Here is a 21,185-nt window from a genome sequence, read left to right as displayed (position 1 = left end):
CACCATATATTTGGTTGCTTTGAGCAACAGGTGCAGGTAGAGCAGTGGTAGCTGCTGGCGGTGTGAAAGGCGTCACCTTGACCAATTTGAGTTAAATGGACTGAAACTTTATGGCTGTTTGTGGTTTCAGTACCTTCTGGGACAACTTCAGTGCAATTACACAAGATGTATTCTCACTTATAAATGGGAAATCATTTGATTCTTAGACAGCCATCATTTTCTGTTATTAGTATTAATGGACAAAAACAAATAATACTCAAGTCAAATTATCAAAATAACCAGTAGTTGAAGCAACATCAGTTACATGCTGCATCTCTTTTACAGATGTTTTACTGCACTAGGGCTGTTCGATATAAACTTTACTTTACTTTACTTTATAACGATATATATCGGATGACGATATAAAAACATCTATCGTTTCATTTTACGCTATCATTTGTTTCATGGTGTCGCAAAATAAACTGTTTACGGCAATATTTTTTCATCGTTTTGATGGTCACTGTAGTGGCTATATTAATTTCTTAAAGTTCTCTCTTTCTCTTATATTTTATATAACCACACTACGGACGGACAAGCGCCTGTTTTTATGCATTGTGGTTAGCAACAACGACAGTAACACCATCGCGTGTCCGCTTGTTTATGTTCTACATAAACCTTTCACAATAAAGCTCAAGATCCTGTTGAGATTTTTCAAAATAAACTGAATCACGTGAAAGAGCAGATTATTTACAGATGAGAATTAAAAAAGAGCCGCCAGATGCTAAAAAATAAATCTTAGACTCAAACGTTAGAACAGGCTTTTCCCCGTAGCATGCCGTGTAATAAATACTCACAACTTATGTCTAAAATGTATAGTTTCATGCATCGGTTAAAACACGGGACGATAGATGTCTTATATCGGGATATGAGATTTTGGTCATATCGCGCAGCCCTATACTGCACCATGCTTTAACTGTCAGCGTTCAGTATCTGAGCCCAGTTTGGAACAGACTCGGTCGGTGTAACCACTAAAAATGATGGATGTTAAACTTCCTGTTCAGATGAGCCTTTAATGTACTTTTAAACTCCAGCTGAACTAGTGCAGGAAGCTGTAACACATGAATCTGAGTTGCACTCAGAGGAAAGGCAGAGAATAAAAGGAAGGAGAGGGAAGAGAAAACGGAAAGAGCTTTGCCTTCATCCACCATGCACAACACAGTCTAGTGAGAGCCACGATCACTGGCAGGGATCCTAAGAAATGTTTATCTGTGCCTGTGTGTGTAATCAGATGACAGCAATTCTTTACACCAGCCGGAGAGGCACGATTGGTCTGGATCACCTAGCTAAACACTGAGTGCGTTTCCTGTCAAATCTTTACTTCTGCCCAAAACTTGGATTGGTGTCCAAGAAGTACACTTTTTTCCCCCCTGGAGGTTTGAGACTAGACCCTGACGTCTACAATGCTGCAGGTGTGTTTCTAGCTATGCGACGGGGAACTCACAGCAGTCCGATTCATCCGACCAGTCTCCGCAGTCATCATCTCCGTCACAGTGGTAGATGTCCAGGATACAGCGGCCATATGCGCACTGGAACTCCTCCACGCTGCAGGTGGCTGTCATCACATCTGAAGCTGCACAGACACGCAGACATGTTAAACAGATGCTGGAAAAGATGGTGCAGCAGTTGGCTGTCGGAGGCACTTTGAAGTTTTGATGCTACTTTGCTGAGTCTGTCAGAAACTATACATGAAATGAAGCAGAAGCTCAGCTCTACATTGAGACAGTGAACACATTTACATGGTCTGGGGTAAACTTGTTACTGTGAGATCTTGGTTTACATACAGCTTTACTGGTAAGCATATTTGCCCCTTTCTGAGGCCACAATTTTGACTTTACATGCTGCAGTGTACCATCACTCTGATCTGACTTGAGTTATCGTGGATGATGCCCTACAAATATAAGCTGGCCTGTCAATGTGTCTACAAAACAAAGCTTGTGCATACTCTCTCAGTAACTTACGGCAATTTTCCTCATCTGATCCATCTTTACAGTCCGTGTCTCCATCACAGTACCAGTGCTCAGCAATGCAACTCCCGTCCGTGCAGCGGAACTCCTTGTCTGAGCATTTACGCATGTCTGCCATGGAAAGAACACACAGGCTCATATACTATTACAAATACTGTCGGAATGAATAAAGGCCTTGCATGCTCGGGCTTAGGTGAGCCTCTTTGTGTGTGTACCCACCACACTGTTCATCACTGTTGTCCCCACAGTCGTTGTCGCCATCACAGTGCCAGAGGCTGCGAATACAGTAGCCGTTTTGACAGTGAAACTCGTCCTCCTCACACTCCCTGGGAGCTATGCAGGCAGAAAAAAGTGACAGACTTCAGAACACCATATAACACAGACACAATGAAAAGACACTAAAGCTACCCTGAAATCTGGGCAACTCTAATTCTTTGAGTCAAACTAAGAGCAAAAAGCTGTGCAGAAAAAAAAAAGCCCTCCATAAACAGGCGGATCTTTCAGAACACTGCAGGTCTGTGACTGTGAAGCTTTCAGGCTGAATGTCTTGTTGCTCAATATGAAAATCTCTAATTTACACGCATTGCAACACAGTAAGCGATAAGGTTGTGTAAAGTGGTCTGTGTTACAGCTATAATAAATTTCCTTTTACAAAGCACATTTTCAACACCTCACAAAAGGCACAAAATAAAACCTTAAAAATAAAAAAAAACCAAAATTGGCTCTAGCTGAATACATGATGGTTAAAGTGGATGTTAATAGAGACGAGCTTTCATGGAAGAAAAAAGTCAAATGTTTGATTTATTACTCAAACTGCATAAAAGCCTTAAAATGATCGTTGCATTTCAACCTAAAAATACCAAGCTAACAAAAAGGCTACTTTCTTATTTGTTAGGAAACATTCAGAGAGGCTGTGAAGCTGCAACTGAAGAACTTTTTTTTTTTGTCTAAAAATCCAGGACTGGATGTGTTATTTCAAGCAGGAACCAGAAAAAGAAGCCAGCGTGAATGTGCCAAAAGCTGCCATTTCTCAACCAACTACTTGGGACGGGCTCCAAAAACGAGACGGCCCCCAAACACTCCCGTCCAACTTTACAGAACTGCAACATGTTTACAGCCTGGTACTAAAAAATAGTTTTGATAATCTGGCTTGTTCTGTATTACAGAGCATCCAAGAAGTTTGTGTTTCAGTCAAATTTTGGTATTTTATAGTCTGTTACTAATATAATTTAAAGTATGTTTGTCTGTGTGTTAGAACTGAACACTTTACTGATTTAACCCACTTTTATCTGACTTAGAGGCAGATTCTGAGGCATTATGGTTGTGGGCACACTGCTGTAAAGTTGCTTTAATGCATATTCTTCTAGTCCAGCTCAAATTTTGGATTGATTTCTTTCACCAAGCTCTAGCAGCATGCTTTATATCTTAATTACACATAGTGCTGGCTGTACATTAGGAAGTGTTTCATTATGCAGTTAACCTTTAGACTGGAGATAAAAGGAACATTAGTCATTCGTACAAACAGTTGACACAACAGAGAGACAAAGTCACTCCCTCTTGTGAGAGTTCAGCCCTGTGACAGTGTTTTACTTTCATACCCTTTCATTTATCGAAACAACTGGTTCGCCTTGCTTCTTTCATCACACTTCCAAAGCGCCGCCTTCTACCGTTACTGCTGCAGTCGATGGCAAAGCACGGCTGGAGCCGAGCAAACAGGTTTGCCAAAGAAAACCAGTGATGTCTGGCCCCTGGCAGTAGGCAATCTATAATTTATCACTGCTGTGTGTGAGTGTTAGACAGTTACGACAAAGCAAGAGAGATAAGAAGAGACAAAAACAGAAGGACGCCCACAGAAGAGACGACCCGACAAAAAGGAAAAGGGTAACGCTCGTCTTTTTTCCACTGAAAGCTTTCATCTTTTCTCAAGAGTATTATAGCACCACACAAATACACCTGAGAACCACACTTCACTTCTCAGATGAGTGACATGACATAAGAACCCAGAGCCATTGCACGTATATATGATCTGGGTCCAAATTAATGTTTAACAAAGATCCAAAAGGGAAGCATCTTTCTAGAATGTTTTCCATATAAAAACATGACATATTTAGAAAGTTCTGACAGGGATCCTCTACATTTGGGAATTATTACACTCATCATTGGAACTTGCTTTACACTACAAAATCATCCACTTTCTAAAATTAGTTGTTTTAGCTCCATTTTCCCTCCCTTTAAGCCAATCCTCTTCTGATTGGCTGCCCTTCGCAAACAGAAGATTCGCATAACAGGTGGGTGGAGCTTTTATGCTCAAAGCTTAGGGCTGTGTGTCTTAAATGACCATCTACTCTCAGTGACATCATACAGAGCCAAGTGTATTAAAATAAATATCTAAGACTAAACATTCATGAGCATGCTATTCATTCAACTGCTAAATTTCCGCTGACCTCGCCCCCACCAGTCTCCTCTCAGCCAGTTCGCCCCCCCCTTAAAAAAAAAAAGTATTTTGGTGGGTTCCAATGAAAATTTAATTTTACCTGGACAATTGACAATCAAACTCGTTCCATTATTCAGGTTGCAAGAAAATAATTGATTTGCCCCCTATTCTCTGCCTCGCCCATGCTCTAGCTCCCTTCCCATAAGCGAAGTAAACAGAGTAAGGTCAGAGGTCAACAAGCCCTCAAGAAACTCATCATTCACACAGCAGCCAAAAGTCAAAGGGCAAAGAGCACTGGGAGTCGATACCACGCTCCCTACATGTGCGTATGAGCTGAGACAGGTGTCGAAATATTTATTTGCCAGATTAAAATATCTTTTGAACGTCAAGATTTCAAACCCCTTTTTTAACACACACACACACACACACACACACACACACACACACACACACACACACACACACACACTGCTCTGCACCGAGGCACACCTCACTCTCCATGTTTGTCTGAAATCTTGACAGCTACTTCGGTTCCAGCCAAGCGTGGAGGATTGTCTCCCCAGGCCTAAATAATGCAATGAAACCACCTCATCTTAGGGAGAAACCTATACTGGCCAGCACATATTGGGAACGGAGAGCCAAACCAGGTAGGGGGAAAGAAATGGAGAAAGAAAGAAGCATGAAATAATAAGTATGGGAAACAGAGGAGGGAGGAAAATTTACTGGGCATGAAGATGAAAAATTCATAGCACCCTCATTGCAGACAGACACCCCCCACCCCCATCAGTAAGTGATTCAGTGTCTGGCTGCTCATGCTATATGTGGGCCAGCACAGGAGGAGGAGAAATCACCAGGTGACAGAAAAATCATTCGCAAGCTATCCTCTACCTGCTGCACCTATAAACTATAAACAGTGAAAGTGGCGTCTGTGCATAGGCCATTAAACAGATTCTATTGTATTTAAATACAGCAAGATGGTCCCTGTAATCCTATGCACATGTCCAACATTTAATTGGCTAGAGTGACCAAATGGTTCACAAGACTCAGTGCTACAATCAACAGATTAGCTCTACAGATTTAATGCTAGTGGTTTGGTGGGGAGTTACATATTCATTTTATTGGCTTCAAAAGCATAAGAAGGTGGTTCCAGTTTATTTTTTAATCAACATGAAAAGAAAACACACCAAACTGAGCAAAAATATTCATACACTTTTGCTTGCCAAAATATGAACCTCATTTACTATCACCGTGACCCTATGCGTCATGTTATCAAGCTATCCAGCCAACACTAGCATTAGTCATATATCACTTTTTCTTACAAAAACAGGCCTCGCTTGCATTAAAATAAAAACAAAATGGGAAGGCCAGATTTCTACCATACAGAATTTATAATAGCAGTTCCCAATCAAGATATGAGGTCATTGTCATCTTTGATATCCAATATATATGGAACTACAATACTGTTAAAACCTTTGATGTGTATAAACTAAAGACGCACAGTTTCAAGCTACTGCTACCAAGACCAGGAGCTACCAATAGGACTGTCACTCTGGTCTATAGTTACCAACCTGCTGAGTCAGAAGCTTACTAAGCCAGCCAAAAGCAAAAACGTTCCTTCTTTTGATTAATAGCTACCTTCCATCAAAAGCCTACCCAACCCAGCTACCACTCCTCTGCAGAGCCAGAATCACAATACAGATTTTGTGATCTACTCTTAATTCCACATTAGCCAAAATATGCTGAAAGACGAGTTGTTCCCGATCTGATGTACAGAATTATCAAGTGGAGTTACTTTTGCCCTTATTTTGTTTTTTCTACTTTTCTAGTTCTACCACAATGGTGAATGATCATAAAGTTTCAAATAATGAGCCCAGCATAAATGTGAGTTCAAATACTTGCAGCTCTGGCAGGAAGTATCTGTCCGGGCCCCACCCACCTAACGTTCTGTTTTTGAGGGGCAGCCAATCAGAAGAAAAGCTGAAATTGATCACCCCTAGGTGATCAATTTTAAAAGAAGAGTTCTTTAAATGGCTTGTTCAGAACTGGTTTAGAGGCGGCATAATAACAAAATATACAACAACCAGGATTATTATGAACTGTGAATCAATCAAAGTTACTGTAGCTGAGTCCAAGAAAGAAGGTTTATGGTTGCAAAGAAGCATAAGAGGTCTATGTCAAGTTCTCGGTATTGTCACCCTTATACCACTTTTATTGGGGCCAAAGTAAAAAATACAATCGCCAATAATTGATATGAATTGTATAATTTAAGCAACATGTTGTTGGTGGAAGACCCTTCACAGATCTAGAAGTGAGTTACTTGAAGGACACTGCCTAACTGCCATGTGTCGACTCCATCAAGGACATGTCACTGCTTGTAACTATTCCAGTCCTCCGCACAGAGTGTTAAAGTTGATCGAACTGAATCGCCGAACTTGCTTCTGATGCTGTGATAGAATGTCCAGCCTGCAGCATGCATCCACCCCGATCAGGTTGCACACACAGAGCCTTCTGAGTTGTCAGGGGTAAATATAGAGACTAAATGTGGATTCAGAATCTGACCACTGGCCACACCTCAAATAAAGAAGAAAAAAACCCCACACAGACAAGCAGTTGTACTCCTCTACTTCTGATGACCTCTTTTAAAGAGCACAACTCCTATTCTTAACCTCAAATGAATCTAAAACTGACCTTCGTTAAAAGGGCAAGCACATTGTTGAGTTAGTAAAATAGGATGGTTTCCTTATCATGTTTATCTGACAATTTTCTGAAGGCTGCATTAACCCATTTTTTTTAAAAAAAAGACGGAAGTGAGAACAGAGAAATTACCCTCCTCTCTCAAGAATGTCCTCAAAATCAAGCAAAATGTCTCACATAGCAACACAGAGACCACAGATACCCTCACTGTAGCAGTCAAAGCTTCAGGTTTTTCCTTTTAGTTTAAGTGTTGTCACGATTCTGCCTGGTAGGAAGCTGAGGATACTTCAGCAAGAACACACGACTTAGAACACAAATAACTCCTCAAAACAAAAGAGGAGCAAAATAAAGTCAAAGGTCAAACAAAGTCTTGTGCTGTGACCGTGGGAGAGCTGACCTTTTGCCACAATGTTTTCGTGTGCACATGCGATTGCCCGTGTGTTTGTGAGTGCAACAGACAGGCAACGCTTTTAGACTCTAAACAAACACCTCATTGCACATGGCTGCCTCAAACATCTGTTCACTTTAATAAGTCATCCCCTTGAGTAAAACGGAGCAGGTCGAGTGTATGTCTTTGCTACTGTTTGTGTTTTCAAGAAAGACAAAGTGTACTTACGGCAGTCTTGTTCGTCGGAGTCATCCTCGCAGTCGTTGTCTCCATCACACACCCAAGAGCGACGGATACATTTGCCATTGTCACAGTGGAAGTCCAGCGGTGAGCAGGTGGGGAGCACTGCAAGTAAACGAGAGCAGACAACAAGGCTGTCAGCAGAGAAAACAAACAAACACACTGAGCAGCTGAGAGAAGAGGACCACAAAAGAAAAAAACTCAAACAACATGGATGGGACGTGCTAATGTCTTTATGAGGATATTATAAGCAGTGTTGCTGACCAATAAATTTTGACAGTTTGCGTCAATGTCCTCTTTTTCTGACAACTACAAGACAATAACTAAATAAAAAGTAATGCATGAGGACAAAAACTACGATGAAATGTATTCACACTTTTGTCAACGAATAAAAACGAGATGAAAATATTCTGAAGTAATCTTAAGCGGTACGGTTAGACACGGACATTTGATCTGCCCCTGGGAAACTAGCTCCCATGCTCCACGTTTCTCATGAAAACACTAAATGTCAGCACTCGTGAGGAAGAGAAGAGCAGACACATGGACATATTATACATTTGTTGTCAACAAATGACGCTTTGTAAACTGTGTGGAGCAACTATCACAGGTAAATACATTTTTTTTTACTCCATAAAACTAAAAGAACTTAGATTATGATGAAAATCAAATGACATTTCATTCAAAAGACTGCGACTAAATTTAAATAAAAATTGTCAAAATGAAAACTAATATTAAGTACTTTCAAAATACCTACTAAACTATAGGCCAGATACTGTTGAGGCTTCAAGTGTGCTAGCATAGACAGCTACAGCATTTAGCTGCATCTAATCTGGACCTCTTCATGTTTGTGCTGTTAGTATCAACTGCAGCATTTTAATGGAACTATCTGACAAATAACATAGTCTGCTATGTGGTAAAAACAATTTTAGTAGTTTATACTTTGATTTTGGTATTTGATTATAATGCGATTCGTGTGTATGCCATATTCCTGTTTGCTAACTATACTCGCTAGTTAGCTGCTAATTTCTGGCTCCAAGACACCAATATGGCAGCAGGCTGAACACTAATCCTGAGGCTTCAAAATGCAGAGTCTAGAAGCAACGATCATTTTTTATTTGCAGTTTAAAAAGTTTTACCTCTGTCTGTTCCATTTGGGCTTGTGTAATTATCTAGATGATTGAGGGAGCTTGATAAGAGCATGTTTTCATGCTGCAATCCTAATGATTGACGAGTAGTGACACATTTGTGCTCTCACTGTGCGACACAGGCCCACAGTTTTGGAGACGCGCACAAAGATATAGCCTCCATTCTTCCACCCTGGTCATATTTCATCTGGGTCAGCCCCGAATAGCAAAGTGTGTATGCAGCTTCAGATGAAAAAAACAAACAAACATACAAATATGCTAACTTAGACAGTATAATGCTGCAGCAGGCATTTTCAACATTATTTTGACCATGCCACAGATGGGACAAGTACTCATCACAACTAAAAATAATTATTAATCATAACCTAACATAACACAGTCATCACTCTTGCGAGGCTACTAGGTGCCCTAAAGGTCAGTTTGCCAAACAGCTGAAATAAAAAATCTTCACTCTGTATCTGGTCTAAGTTCATTGCGTGAGTCAGGCCTGGATCCAGGCATCCTCTTCTTCCCCACCTTTTTTCTCCTAACAGAGGTACTGAGCTCAGCTCAGCGCATTCCTCCTTAACTTCATATCCGCTCTACAGAGTGCAGCTACTTGCTATCTAAGCACCACCCGAATGACTGGCCCTTTGTCATCTGCAGACAGAGCTAATTTAATTACAGGCCAGAGAGGGATGGAAGTAGGAGGGAGAGAAGGCGAAGGGAAAAGAGGGAGCAGCGGCTCCTTACTATGGACTCTCACCCGACTGTCAATAGCAAATATGAAATATTGACCAAGCAATGCAGACTTTATGAAAAATGTATGACGTCACGCAGCGAGTTAACCAGCCAGGCAGACAAGCCAGGACTCGGGGAGTGAATTAAGCAAGTGTGCATCTGTGTGTGTGCTGGGGTGTGCCTTTGGTCTCCAGGGGGAAGTAAAACCCCACTGACCCATATACCCCAACATGGATACTACATTATTCAGAGAGAGAATCATAAGCAAAGAGAACCTGTCTCCCTCTTGGTCTACACATTCTCTTCACATTCTGAAGATCTCTGTCTAAATCACACAGTCACCCCCCCCTCCCAATTCAGACAGCCACTGGATTCAGTTCAATATAAGATGTAAAATCACCTTACAGAGACATCACATTAATTTGGTATGTGTCACTTTATCGCAGGAAGACATTTTAAGCAACTTTACATTTTTGTCAGCTAACAACATATTTTATAGAATCTGTGAGCCCCTTTCATAAAGGCAGTCCTTTCAGGTAATCTGACAGCATCTTAACATATCAGCTTCATGCCTGAATGCTCACACCGGCTACTTTTTCTGTAAAAGTTGAGATTACAACCTTACTGAGGTGGATCCAGTTTTTTGCCGTCGCTTATCATGGTACGAATGTCAAATCATGCCGCTTGCACGAGAATGCAACTGCCTATGGATCTAAACCAAACGTGTTGCTCTAGACACTAAAACACACAACAGTTTTTGAGAATACTCTAAACAAGAAAAATTTGAGGAGGAAAAAAAACAAAAACACTAGTCCATAAAGATCACAGAGCACCAAAGACACTCGCCTTTAAAGGCCAGAGACACGTTTTCTGACTTTTCCAACAAAAACCACAAAACTCCTTTCATGTATGTTGAAATCTAAAATCTCACGTCTTATAAGACTGACATGTCTTTAAAAGACTTTAAGTACAAGTCTTTACTGTGATGAAGAAAGAGTCTGTGACATGTCAGAATAATAATGATCACCAGTAATGACTATAATCTACATTTTGACAAAGTGTTCGCAGGGGCTGAAGTTAGCTTGTCGCTTGCATCTGTGTGTAGAAGTCATCATTTTGAGTTTATTACATATCTGTAAAATCAGAAAACAGGAGAAATCATCCATAAACATTTCCTAACAAAGAAAGCTTTGTAAATCTACAAAGGCATTACAACAGTGTTTACTTTATTATAATAAATTATTCCTGAAATGGAGACATGATCCGTCACAATCTAAGAGCCACATTTTATGAACCACAGTAAAATAGTTTATCTGTTTCATGTGCAACCATCTCTTACAACATTACTGAAATACAGCCAATGAATTATGAAAACTACAGTACAGCCAAAAGAGTCTTGTTTAAATGTACTGAGTCACCCTTAATTTCTTTATACTTTCCCAGGAAATTGGAAAATAAATGCAATAATTAGCAACTAAAACATGCAAACATACATGCAAATATAGTCTATAAGGCAACACTAGACTTAATACAATTCCAATATTATCTTTATTAGTTCTCCAGGCTTCTTGAACGACATCTGAAGCTCTTCTTTGGATGTTTGATGCCTTTAGTTCTGTTCTCTGTCAAAATGATCCCACACGGCTTTAATAATGTTGAATCCACATTCTGTGGACTGATAAGTTTCCATTGTGTGGGGTTTTTTTTTTTTGGTTTGGTTTTTTTTAAATTCAGGTATGCTTTTACTGCATTGGCAGTGTGTTTAAGCTTTGGACCAAAGCCATTGCCAGTTGGATGCTTTCCAGTTGGTATTGCAGGGCGGTTCAAAATCTGATCTGATTTAGTAATCTTTTGATAAGATCCCCTACACCATTGCCTGAAATGCAGCCCCAAACCACGATACAGTCTCCACCTGAAAACTGCCAATTCTTGTATGTTCTACCAGTTCAGTTTCGCTGCACACCATGGCAAAGTATGTTAAATTTTGGGCTAACAACAATTTGGGAATTACTTTGTTGGTGCAAAAATATTACTTTACGCCTGTCAAATTGTGTATTTTTCATAGATTGAGCTAAAAGAAATGGTTTAAATTGAAAGATTTTACAGCAGGGTATTAGTAACAAAGTGGCTGAAAATGCAATTTAAATATGGTTCTTTAATAAGTTGTCTGTTATGTGAGACACAAGTCTGGTTTATCCTTTGAATTAGGAACCTCACCGATTCCTCTGGAAATGGTCTGTTACAAGAACTGAACTGAAATTGAGAGAAAAAGCAGCAAATGTCCAAACAAATATTGAAAGACCTTCAGAATGCAAGCAACACTGTAAAACTAAATAATAATATAATAGCATACAACTTTAAAGCTTAGTAAGCTTTTATTTGTTGTATTTGAGTGTTTCTTGATAGTTAGGGTTAGGAGTTGAAACCACTAGTGAAAGTAAACAGGAAATGACATTTTGTGAAGACTTCTATGGTGTGGCTGAAGGGAGTGATGGCTAAATCAAGTACAAAATTTAAAAAAACAAAACAAAAAAAAACAGGTCAAGTAGTGCCGTTTAGAATAAATTTTACAAGATTCACTCTTAAAAGAAAATCTCAGCTTAGATAAAATAAGAGTTTAACTCATAATGTCCCAAACAAGCAGAAACCCAGCATTGGCACAAATGTATTTAAACTTGTGATATCCTGAGAGCCTATCAGAAGACTGATGACAGCTGTGAAAACCTCTTTTTTTGTTAAGTAAAGTGATCGAGCTGCATTCCTGTACATTTCCTGGTCAGGCGTCAGCAGATTTATGGCCTCGAACAACAAAAGGAGGAAAAATGCTGGGTTGGAAACGTTTCAATAAATAATTCAGCTTATCTGAAGACTTAGAGATTGTGGTGTTAACGCGCACGCAAAAAAGCACACATGCAGACATAAGCCAACCATCACTGCACTGGCTAAATAAACATATTCTGCTTAAGTGCGGGATTGTTTAAGCACATGAATTGGGAGATATACAAAATGCATGCAAATAAAGAGTCCAGGACGAATCAGCGAGAGATACAGAGAGAGGGAGAGTATGTAGGTGTGGCCTGGTCCAGGTATCAGGTGGATCAACAGGGAGCTTGCTAGGTAAGTTGATGAGGTCTCCTGGAGCCTTGATCTCTCTTATCACATGGATTCGGCTCTGTACGGCGCTGCTCTTCTCTGGACCGCTGCATTCCTCAGAGGCTGACACTCACGCATGTGCGCGCACAGACGCACACACACTTCAACGCTCACAAGACCCTCCATCCGCTGTGTCATCTTGTGCATTCCAGTTATCACTTTATGATGAACTCAACTAATATGAACTCCACCTGCTACACTCCTACATTTCCCAGGATTGTGCGAATATTATTAATAGCTGCAATGATGTACATGCTTCCCTCAGCCCCACAATAAAGTAAGACAGCTCAGAGAATGATGTCTTAGCGAAACCCTGGTTAAAGATGGCATCTAACTTCAAAACGGGTGCACAGCTCATTGTGATCATGAGCGGCCTCATGAGCATCTTCACATTTGCAGTTGGATAACAGTTGCAGCTGATATCCATTTACACCCCCCCCCCCACCACCACCACCACCACAAACTTTTTTTTTTTCCTTTTGAAATTTATATGGTTGTTTGACCAGTTCATTCACCTCCCATAGTTACACTTTGAAGTGTTCCAATAGTACAAAATTTTTTGTCTCAGTCATGCTTCAAAGCCTTTCAAAAATATTGCTCCTGAACATTTTCCATTTATTCTTCTGTGTGATGCTGTCCTCACACGTGTAATAGAACACACACACACACACACACACACACACACACACACACACACACACACACACACACACACACCCCCTGACCTTCACCAATGAGCTTTTCTCATCCAAGCTAAAGAATTCCCACTTGCATACTATGTGTTATTCCCACACAAACAATGATACACACCTGCAAGTCTCATCATCAACACCAGCCTCATTCCTTTCCCCAGTTATTCTCTGGTGCACACGCACACATACATACACGCAGTGAAGAAACAAGAGTGTAAGTGTAAAAGTTGACCTCTTTAGCTATACTGAGAGTTTACCTGCATTAAATATTACAGTACAAAGTTAAGTCAATTCTTAAAGCCTTGTTTTTCCATGAATATGTGCAGTATTATTTTAGTCTCCGTATTCTGTAACCATGTAGCCAACAGATATTGCTTGATTACGCTGCTTCAACTTTTAACAAACAAATGTGTGTGAATGCATGCAGTCATTTCCTTATGTCAAACCTAGAGCCAAAAGACTAGAAAAAGTAAACATGGGTCTCCACTGTGAGTAAATGTTTCCTGTTGAGAAAATAGTAACATGGAGATGGAATGACCCATTTTGAGATGAAAGAGAGGGGAAAAAATACAGACATAATCAAAGGTGAACTATACTTGTTAGTAGGGCTGCCACGATTAGTCAACTATCAAAATCACCGACGACTGATTTAATAGTCGACACGTTGTTTGAAGCTTCAGATCACAAAAGACGCAGGAATAAGTAGTAGGATTTAAGAGTGTAATAACGGACTGAAACAGAAGGTGGCAGCACTGCATGTACAAGGATGCCAACTGCCGTTAAACCCCGAAGAAGAAGAAGTAGCTCTGTCCCAGAATTCATAGCGCAGCTCAGTTTCCAACAATGGCGGCAGCTAGTTAGTTTTAATATTACTCTTATTATTCTTTCTGGGTCACAAAATAAACTTTTAACATATTTTTAGGCGGGAATGTAACTGCGTAAACCTCAAATATCTGCTCAGTTTATCAAGACACCACATATTTTCAAAAGCGCTCCGATGTTTTCGGAGACGTTTGTTACCCACTAGCTCGATAGCTAGCCGGGGGCTAGGCTCACTAGAGCCCGTGAGAACACCGGACTTCCGGCAAATCGTTTTCAAACCCACCTACTCAGGTTAAACATATATAAGTCACTTAAAAATGTTATTGTTTGTTTTTTTTTTTGTATTTTATATGTTCCTGAGTAAATCGGTTTGGCTGAGATCAAAGTTATAGTTTTTGCACAGCTGAATAAACCTCAAGCAGACAGCTGATTATCAGAAGCATGAGATGTTCAAGAATATACTCCGGTGTCCCGTTATATTTTAGATAGCAAGGAGTTTATTAAACTTCACCGGAACAATCTGCAAATTTCATTAAAATTTAATAAACTATCATCTTGCCTTTATTTATAGTCAGCACATACTTTAAACACTTAAAGCTGTAAGCTAATGATAGTTATATAAGAGCAGATGAATGCTGGTGCAATAAGCTGTACGTCTAATGTTCGACTAATCGCAAAAATAATCGGTGACTAGTCGACTATCAAAATAATCGTTTGTGGGAGCCCTACTTGTTACATGTGCAGGCACATCAGTCCTGCTGTGAGATTTCTGCCTCCAGCCCCAATCAATGGGAGGATGGAATATTTGAGGAAAGTCTGAATTCTGAACAGTTTCTTAAAAAAAAAAAAAAAGTGATTATCTTGTTAAGTTTTTCTTTTTCTTCTTTCCAATGCAACTTTCAGGGCAGTAAGCACCGCGAGGCTTTAGTGACCTTCATTACAACAGAAGGCGCAAATCTCAGAAACAGACATTTAAAATACAGCCAAAGCTGTTTGCATGGCTAGATATCCATAGAGATAACAAGAAAATGGAACCGTTTTCACACAAGCTCTGAAGCCCTAAACTTTTCCATTAGGCTTCAGCCAACAGAGCAGAGTGTGAGAATGCAACTGTCACACAGTTCTTGGTGTTTTAGGGTTTCTGTGCCTCCTTTTGCTTTGACTTTTCCTCCCTTTCTTTCTTTCTTTGCCTGTGTTGGTAGACACATGATCTAAGAGAACTTGTACATTGTTACATTATGTTACAAGTGATAATAATGAGCTCTGTTAAGTGTGCACGCTTACTGACTGCACGTCTGACTTGCATATGCATGTGTGTCTTTGTGTGTGTGCGTCTTTAGGAAGATGTATGTGGCCGTCTTTAAATGGCCTTGAGTTAATGGCCTGCCTCCTCACTGTAGAGTAGCTGAATCAAGTGGCTCTAATGGGACCAATATATCTGCCTAAGCGCCGCTTATCACACCAGCTCGACGGATGGGAGGATGAAAACATGAGGGAGAGAGGGAGACAGAAAAACAGATGTGCACTCCAGAGAGCGACACAGCTTCTTTCAAGCTTAAAAAGTGCAAGGATGTGCACGCGCATGTCACAAATATAAGGGTGTAACGGTGAAAATTGATGACAGTCTTTAAAGTGTTATATAGTCACTTCAGAGGACGAGTCACTGGGATGTCCTGCCATGGTGTACTCGTGTCTGTACACTGTTTGTTTGTTTCTGTTGGCTACTGTACAGCATCTAGCTGGTAAACCTGTGTTCTAATCAAAGCGCTTGTGTCCCATTTGGAAAATGCCTTTCCCAACGCCAGATGATATGTGAATCCACCGAAAGCCGAGATGGTCCAGTTTCCACCGGCACTTAAACGCAGCATGTATTTGTAGATCCGTGTGGAGCTGCACACGTGTTTATTTGCCAAGTTGTTTTGCACGTGTTCAGATTGCTTGGCTTTAGCGTGTAGACTAGCACGTGCATTTGTGAGAACTAAAAATGCTGCACACATCAGTAAATCTTTGTTTTTCTCTGTGAATCATGTAGCGTGCATCTGTGTCTAATTGGGAACTACAGCTTTTTTCTTCTAAACGGATTCATGGTCAGAGGGTGTGAAAGTCCTGTCTTTCATTGCTTAACCCACTCTGGACTTGTGACATGGCGGCAAAAGTAATTGTGAAACTGTGCATAACCTTGTGTCTTTAATTTTGTTTCTGCAGGCTATATGACGATGATGATTATGATAAAAAAAATGTTAAAAAAAATTCAGCCTTTTCACTGCTGAATGGAACAAACTCAATTTACATTTGTGTCAGTAGAAATTCCTTAATGAAGACCTTAATACAATCAGTGGCATAAAAAGAACCGTTAACAGTCTGGAGCTGCCATACTTCTGATTCATTTCCAATCTAAATGCAGGAAGCACACATTGAAAAATAATACAAAAATGTCTCAAAATGTAAAAGTACGTCCCTCACCCTTCCTTAAACCCAGACTAATCCCCTCTGTCCATCTCTTTATTTTCCTCTCACAGCCGATCCCGACAGAGGTGGCTTATCTGATTTTGGGCAGCTCTGGTTGCTATCCAGCGCATATTTGAGCCCGTCAGAGCACAGTGGTACTGCCAGCACAGTTTTTTCCAGGAGTGTGTCTGGCGGCTGCTTGTGTAATGGACTTTTTCCTCCACCTATACAGTAAACAGACCTCGCCCTGTCCACAACGCCACTTTGCATTCATAAAACCCACTGAAAACTCACAGCAGAATTGTGTTTACTACCTGTCTGAGGCAACATAATCAACTCTGTCCAGTGTTTATCATAGTCTGCTGTATAAAGCAAACCCTCAAAACAAGTCACCAACAACTGTTTATTCCTGTTTTTATTACCTTATTTATCACCAGCTCTTTTGCACAAACTACAAAATAAAGTGCAAGACGAGGGAACTATGCACTGCAGTGGCACAGAAATTATTTGAATCTAATACTTGCTGCAAAAACAGCATCCCGGGAGTATTAAAGCAATCCATCACAAATATAGTTACAGAACAAACTAAAATATTTCTTATCTAAAAAGCCCCTATTCAAAGAGCCATTTTACAGCATATTTAGCATATTTTCTATGCTTAATGCAAAGAGATTAATGCTTATGTGGCATTTTAAATGTTGCTGAGTCTATAATATATCCTCTGATACATCAAGATTAAAATGTTAAACTTCCAACAATAATAGTCTCCATTATGAATGAGCATGATCAAGTAAAACGCATGCTCGACCAATTAAAGGATGAAGCAAATCCAGCCCTCCCAACCACAGCTGTTCACTCCATCATTCTGCCTGAACTTTCCTGGACTAGTCTGGACCAGCAAGACTGTTTTGTATCTAAAGCTACAAAATAAATAAATTAAACAAAATTAAAATAAATAAATCACTCAAAGTACAAATGAATCACAAGAGTGGCTTTCCTGAATGACTTACAAGTGTGTGTAAGATTAGTGGTGATACAGCACATTGACAGGACATTTTACCGTCCATTATGGCAGATTAATGCTGAAGCGTTTGCTTGTTGCCATGACAAATCTCTGCGGAGCGCTTGACACCAGTGAGTAACACTTAAGCGCTGTCATCCTCACAGCCCACATATTTTCCTCTTAAGAAACTGAATGACAGGAAATACTCTGGTGCAGACTAATTCAGCATTATATGACTATTAGGATCATCAGTCTCCAGCTGAATGAATGCATCCATTTTCTTATGTTAGCTTTCTTGAAATTTTATATTTAACTATCATATTCAGCTCACAATACACAGGAAAGTGCTTGTGAGAACATGACCACAATTTGGGTGAAGACCTATTAGGCTATCACTGTGTGTAAGTTTCACTAAAATCTGAGAAATATTCTAGAGAGATCCTTTAAAGCAATTCTTAGGACCGTGGATAGAGAGATGGATGTGTCATCATGCCATAAGCTTATCAGCTTTCTGGAAGGATGAGCTAAAAAGGATAAAAGGATAATAAACAAAGTTAAAATAAAAGAAACAGGTTTACAAAGATGCAAAAACACACTGTGGGGGGGTGGGGGTAGTGTAATTGTGTTAGGTCCTGGAGGATCAAAGAAGAAGTGAAAGAAGGAACGCATCCGTACCTGGGGAAACTAAAAGAGAAGAGGGTAAATGGAGAGACTTAAGACTTAAAACAAACTGAAAAGTAACAAACTAATAACAGAAACTATTGTAAGAAATTGGTATAGGCATTTTTTTTTAATTATTTTTTTGGGTGGGGTTTCGGGGTGGGATTGGTAAAACTTTTGCAGTATAATTTTATGAATGTAGTGCTGTGACACTTCGAGAGTGTAAGTTGTTAATGATAACATGTGAGGTGACAGCTGATTCTCACATCATATTACAAGTATGGAAACCTGCCACTGTCTGGTTCATGGCCCAACAAATTTATTTATTTATTTTATTTATTTATTTTTTTTACACACGGCACCATAGAACCCATACGAGGTAAGCTAGCCCCTTATTGCTCTCTCTCCACCTATATCACATTTGATTAATGCAAACGTGTGCTTGAGCCATCAGCAAAATCAACTATTAATTCTGGCATTTATTCAGAAAAAAAATGAAAAAGCCGCTCCAAGATGTAGAGCATTAGAACCTTTAGTAGAAAAATCAAGAAACCCAACTACCAGGTGAAGTACATGTGAGCACCAAAACACACGTGTTAGCTAAATAACAAAAAAAACAAAACAAAAAAAACTACAACTACAATACAGTTCCACCTGGAAAGAACTAAATAGGATCTATAACCCTCCTTTGTTATTCTTAACTTTTTACCAGCACCCACCAATCTATCATTCCCTACTTTCAATTATTCTATTAATTGTGCAAACCGCACGCGCTCACAGCCTGAGGTGATATCTGCAAAATGTTTATTTAGTCTGGCTGTCAAAAAAGTTCAGCAGAACTGCTATAATTGTGCAATTCATTATGTATCAATGCAATTTAATTAAGTGCAGCGACGCAACAGCACTCTGTGTTTGTAAAACTATTTTCAGTTCTGGCTGCCATTTTCTTCACATAAAACGAAACGCCGGCCATTCCCTTATTGTTTGGCACCAAGCCCAAACCCTGCAGTAAACATATTATTTTCAGCAGGCGGCTCTTTTCAATCTCTCTGATTTGAGCTGTCATGTGAAAAATATACTATTGCGCCACTTAAACACCCCTGTGTACCCCAGTTTTGGACAGCACAAAAGCTCTTATTGATTTTTAAAATCAACAAATCAGACCCACATTTTGTTTTCCTCCAAATGACTTAAAACCAACTGTAAACCACACCAGCTAAACTCTTGCTGGGGTAAAGTACAGAAGTTGAAACTGTGTCAGATTAAGATGTAAGCCAGCAGATTTGGGCAGCATTTATTAAACATTAGGACTGCATCAACACAGCACTCCTATTTCTTTTCATCAAACTAAAGCGTGGGCAGAATCTCTGACAAAACAACACAGGGTTGGCAAGGGAACAAAAAAAAAGTTTAGTCTGCCAATAAAATCAATATCAGCTGGCAGAACACAGCATAGGCTAAGACATGTAAAACAATGTTAATATGAAACTCACCAAAATCCAGAAAAATGTGATGGGGTAACACTTGCCCAGCTTCAGCTTGAGGCATACAAATCACAAGTACTGTGACTTTTTTGCATCAAAATGAAGATTCATAAACTATATGCTAAACCAAATAAATACTTTAAAAAGAAAAAAAACTACCACTGTTAATGCAAAAGACATATATAAGCAGTATTTTCTTTTAACAAGGGTTGCAAAACATCAATTCTTAAATGTGCTGGCTTACACAGTTAAGCCCTCTAATATGATAGTGCACTGATTACACTTTTAAAGACTTTTAAAGCTTAAATCCACAACCTCTGCTGTAGTTAACATTGAAAACCTACTCAGACAAGTTTGTACAAGATTTAAAAAGAAAGTAAAGCCTGGCCTCAGTCCAATAACCCCTTTGTCTCTCCCTCTTGCTTCTGTTACTTTCTTCTACCCTCGATCACCCTCTAATCATGCCCTCTTCTGTGTGAACAAGTTTGCCCGCCTGGTTTACAGAGCAGGGAGTAAATATTTAGGAGGGAGGTGGAGGAGAGGACCAAGCGAGTGTTGGATAAATCAGAGAGGAGGAGGATTATGTTAATGTGTCCAAACAACTACGGTCAAATCCTGGGACAGAAAGAAAGAGACTGATGAGACAACAACAAGGGAAAGGAAGGGGAAGGGAGATGAACTGAGCGATGCTAGAAATGCAACCGCTTAGTGAGATATAAATGAGAAAGTCTTGGATGAAAAACAAAAAAGCAAAGGGAGTTGGGCGTGCAGGATTCCTGTGGTCAGAGGGCAGAGACAAGGAGGCTAAGGAGGCTGCAAGGACAGAGGGGCTCAGACAGAGAGGAAAAAAACATGAGGGGGACGCAGAGAGAAAATCAACACATAGAGAAGGAGGGAATGGGGTCCTAATCTTCTTCGCTCCCACCTTCAGATCAGCTGAGCTCCTGCGGTCACAGCTGCTCTCTGATTGGCTAAGACTGCAGAGAGTGGTGGATTAAAGGACAGGAGGGGGTACTTCTTAGTTTTTGGTGGTGTGTGTGTGTGTGTGTGTGTGTGTGTGTGTGTGTGTGTGTGTGTGTGGGGGGGGTGGGGTGGGGGGCCGTCTATATATGAATGCTCTTGTGAGAATCACTTTAATGCAAGGACACGGTGGTCACTCCTCACTTATTTTTGTTGAGAGGATTTGATCTTGAGTTAGGGGTCAGGATTAGACCAAGTCCTGCACATATCTGAGGCCTTCCAGTATTTATCAATTCCCTTTAAAGTGTAAACTTGTCTGCACTTTTTTTCAAGTTCAAC

At 40.0% G+C, this 21,185-nt stretch overlaps 1 protein-coding gene across 3 annotated transcripts in view; it reads right to left on the bottom strand.

Moving 5' to 3' along the window:
• Positions 1 to 21,185, bottom strand: part of lrp4 (low density lipoprotein receptor-related protein 4) — a 118,166-nt gene that overhangs the window by 30,767 nt on the left and 66,214 nt on the right. For all 3 annotated transcript variants that reach the window (XM_085350005.1, XM_085350012.1, XM_085350017.1), the window contains exons 3-6: positions 7,748 to 7,864; positions 2,223 to 2,336; positions 1,998 to 2,114; positions 1,481 to 1,609 (exon numbers count right to left, since the gene is read on the bottom strand). In XM_085350005.1, the coding sequence (XP_085206131.1) occupies positions 1,481 to 1,609; positions 1,998 to 2,114; positions 2,223 to 2,336; positions 7,748 to 7,864 (477 nt within the window). The remainder of the gene's footprint in view (positions 1 to 1,480; positions 1,610 to 1,997; positions 2,115 to 2,222; positions 2,337 to 7,747; positions 7,865 to 21,185) is intronic.

The sequence above is a fragment of the Diplotaxodon limnothrissa genome, linkage group LG1, assembly GCF_057381915.1.
Source record: "Diplotaxodon limnothrissa isolate DT_005_m linkage group LG1, D_limnothrissa_male_GT1.1, whole genome shotgun sequence".
NCBI lineage: Eukaryota > Metazoa > Chordata > Actinopteri > Cichliformes > Cichlidae > Diplotaxodon > Diplotaxodon limnothrissa.
The sequence above is the reverse complement of the archived record's forward strand: the minus strand, read 5'-3'. Positions and strand labels throughout refer to the sequence as shown.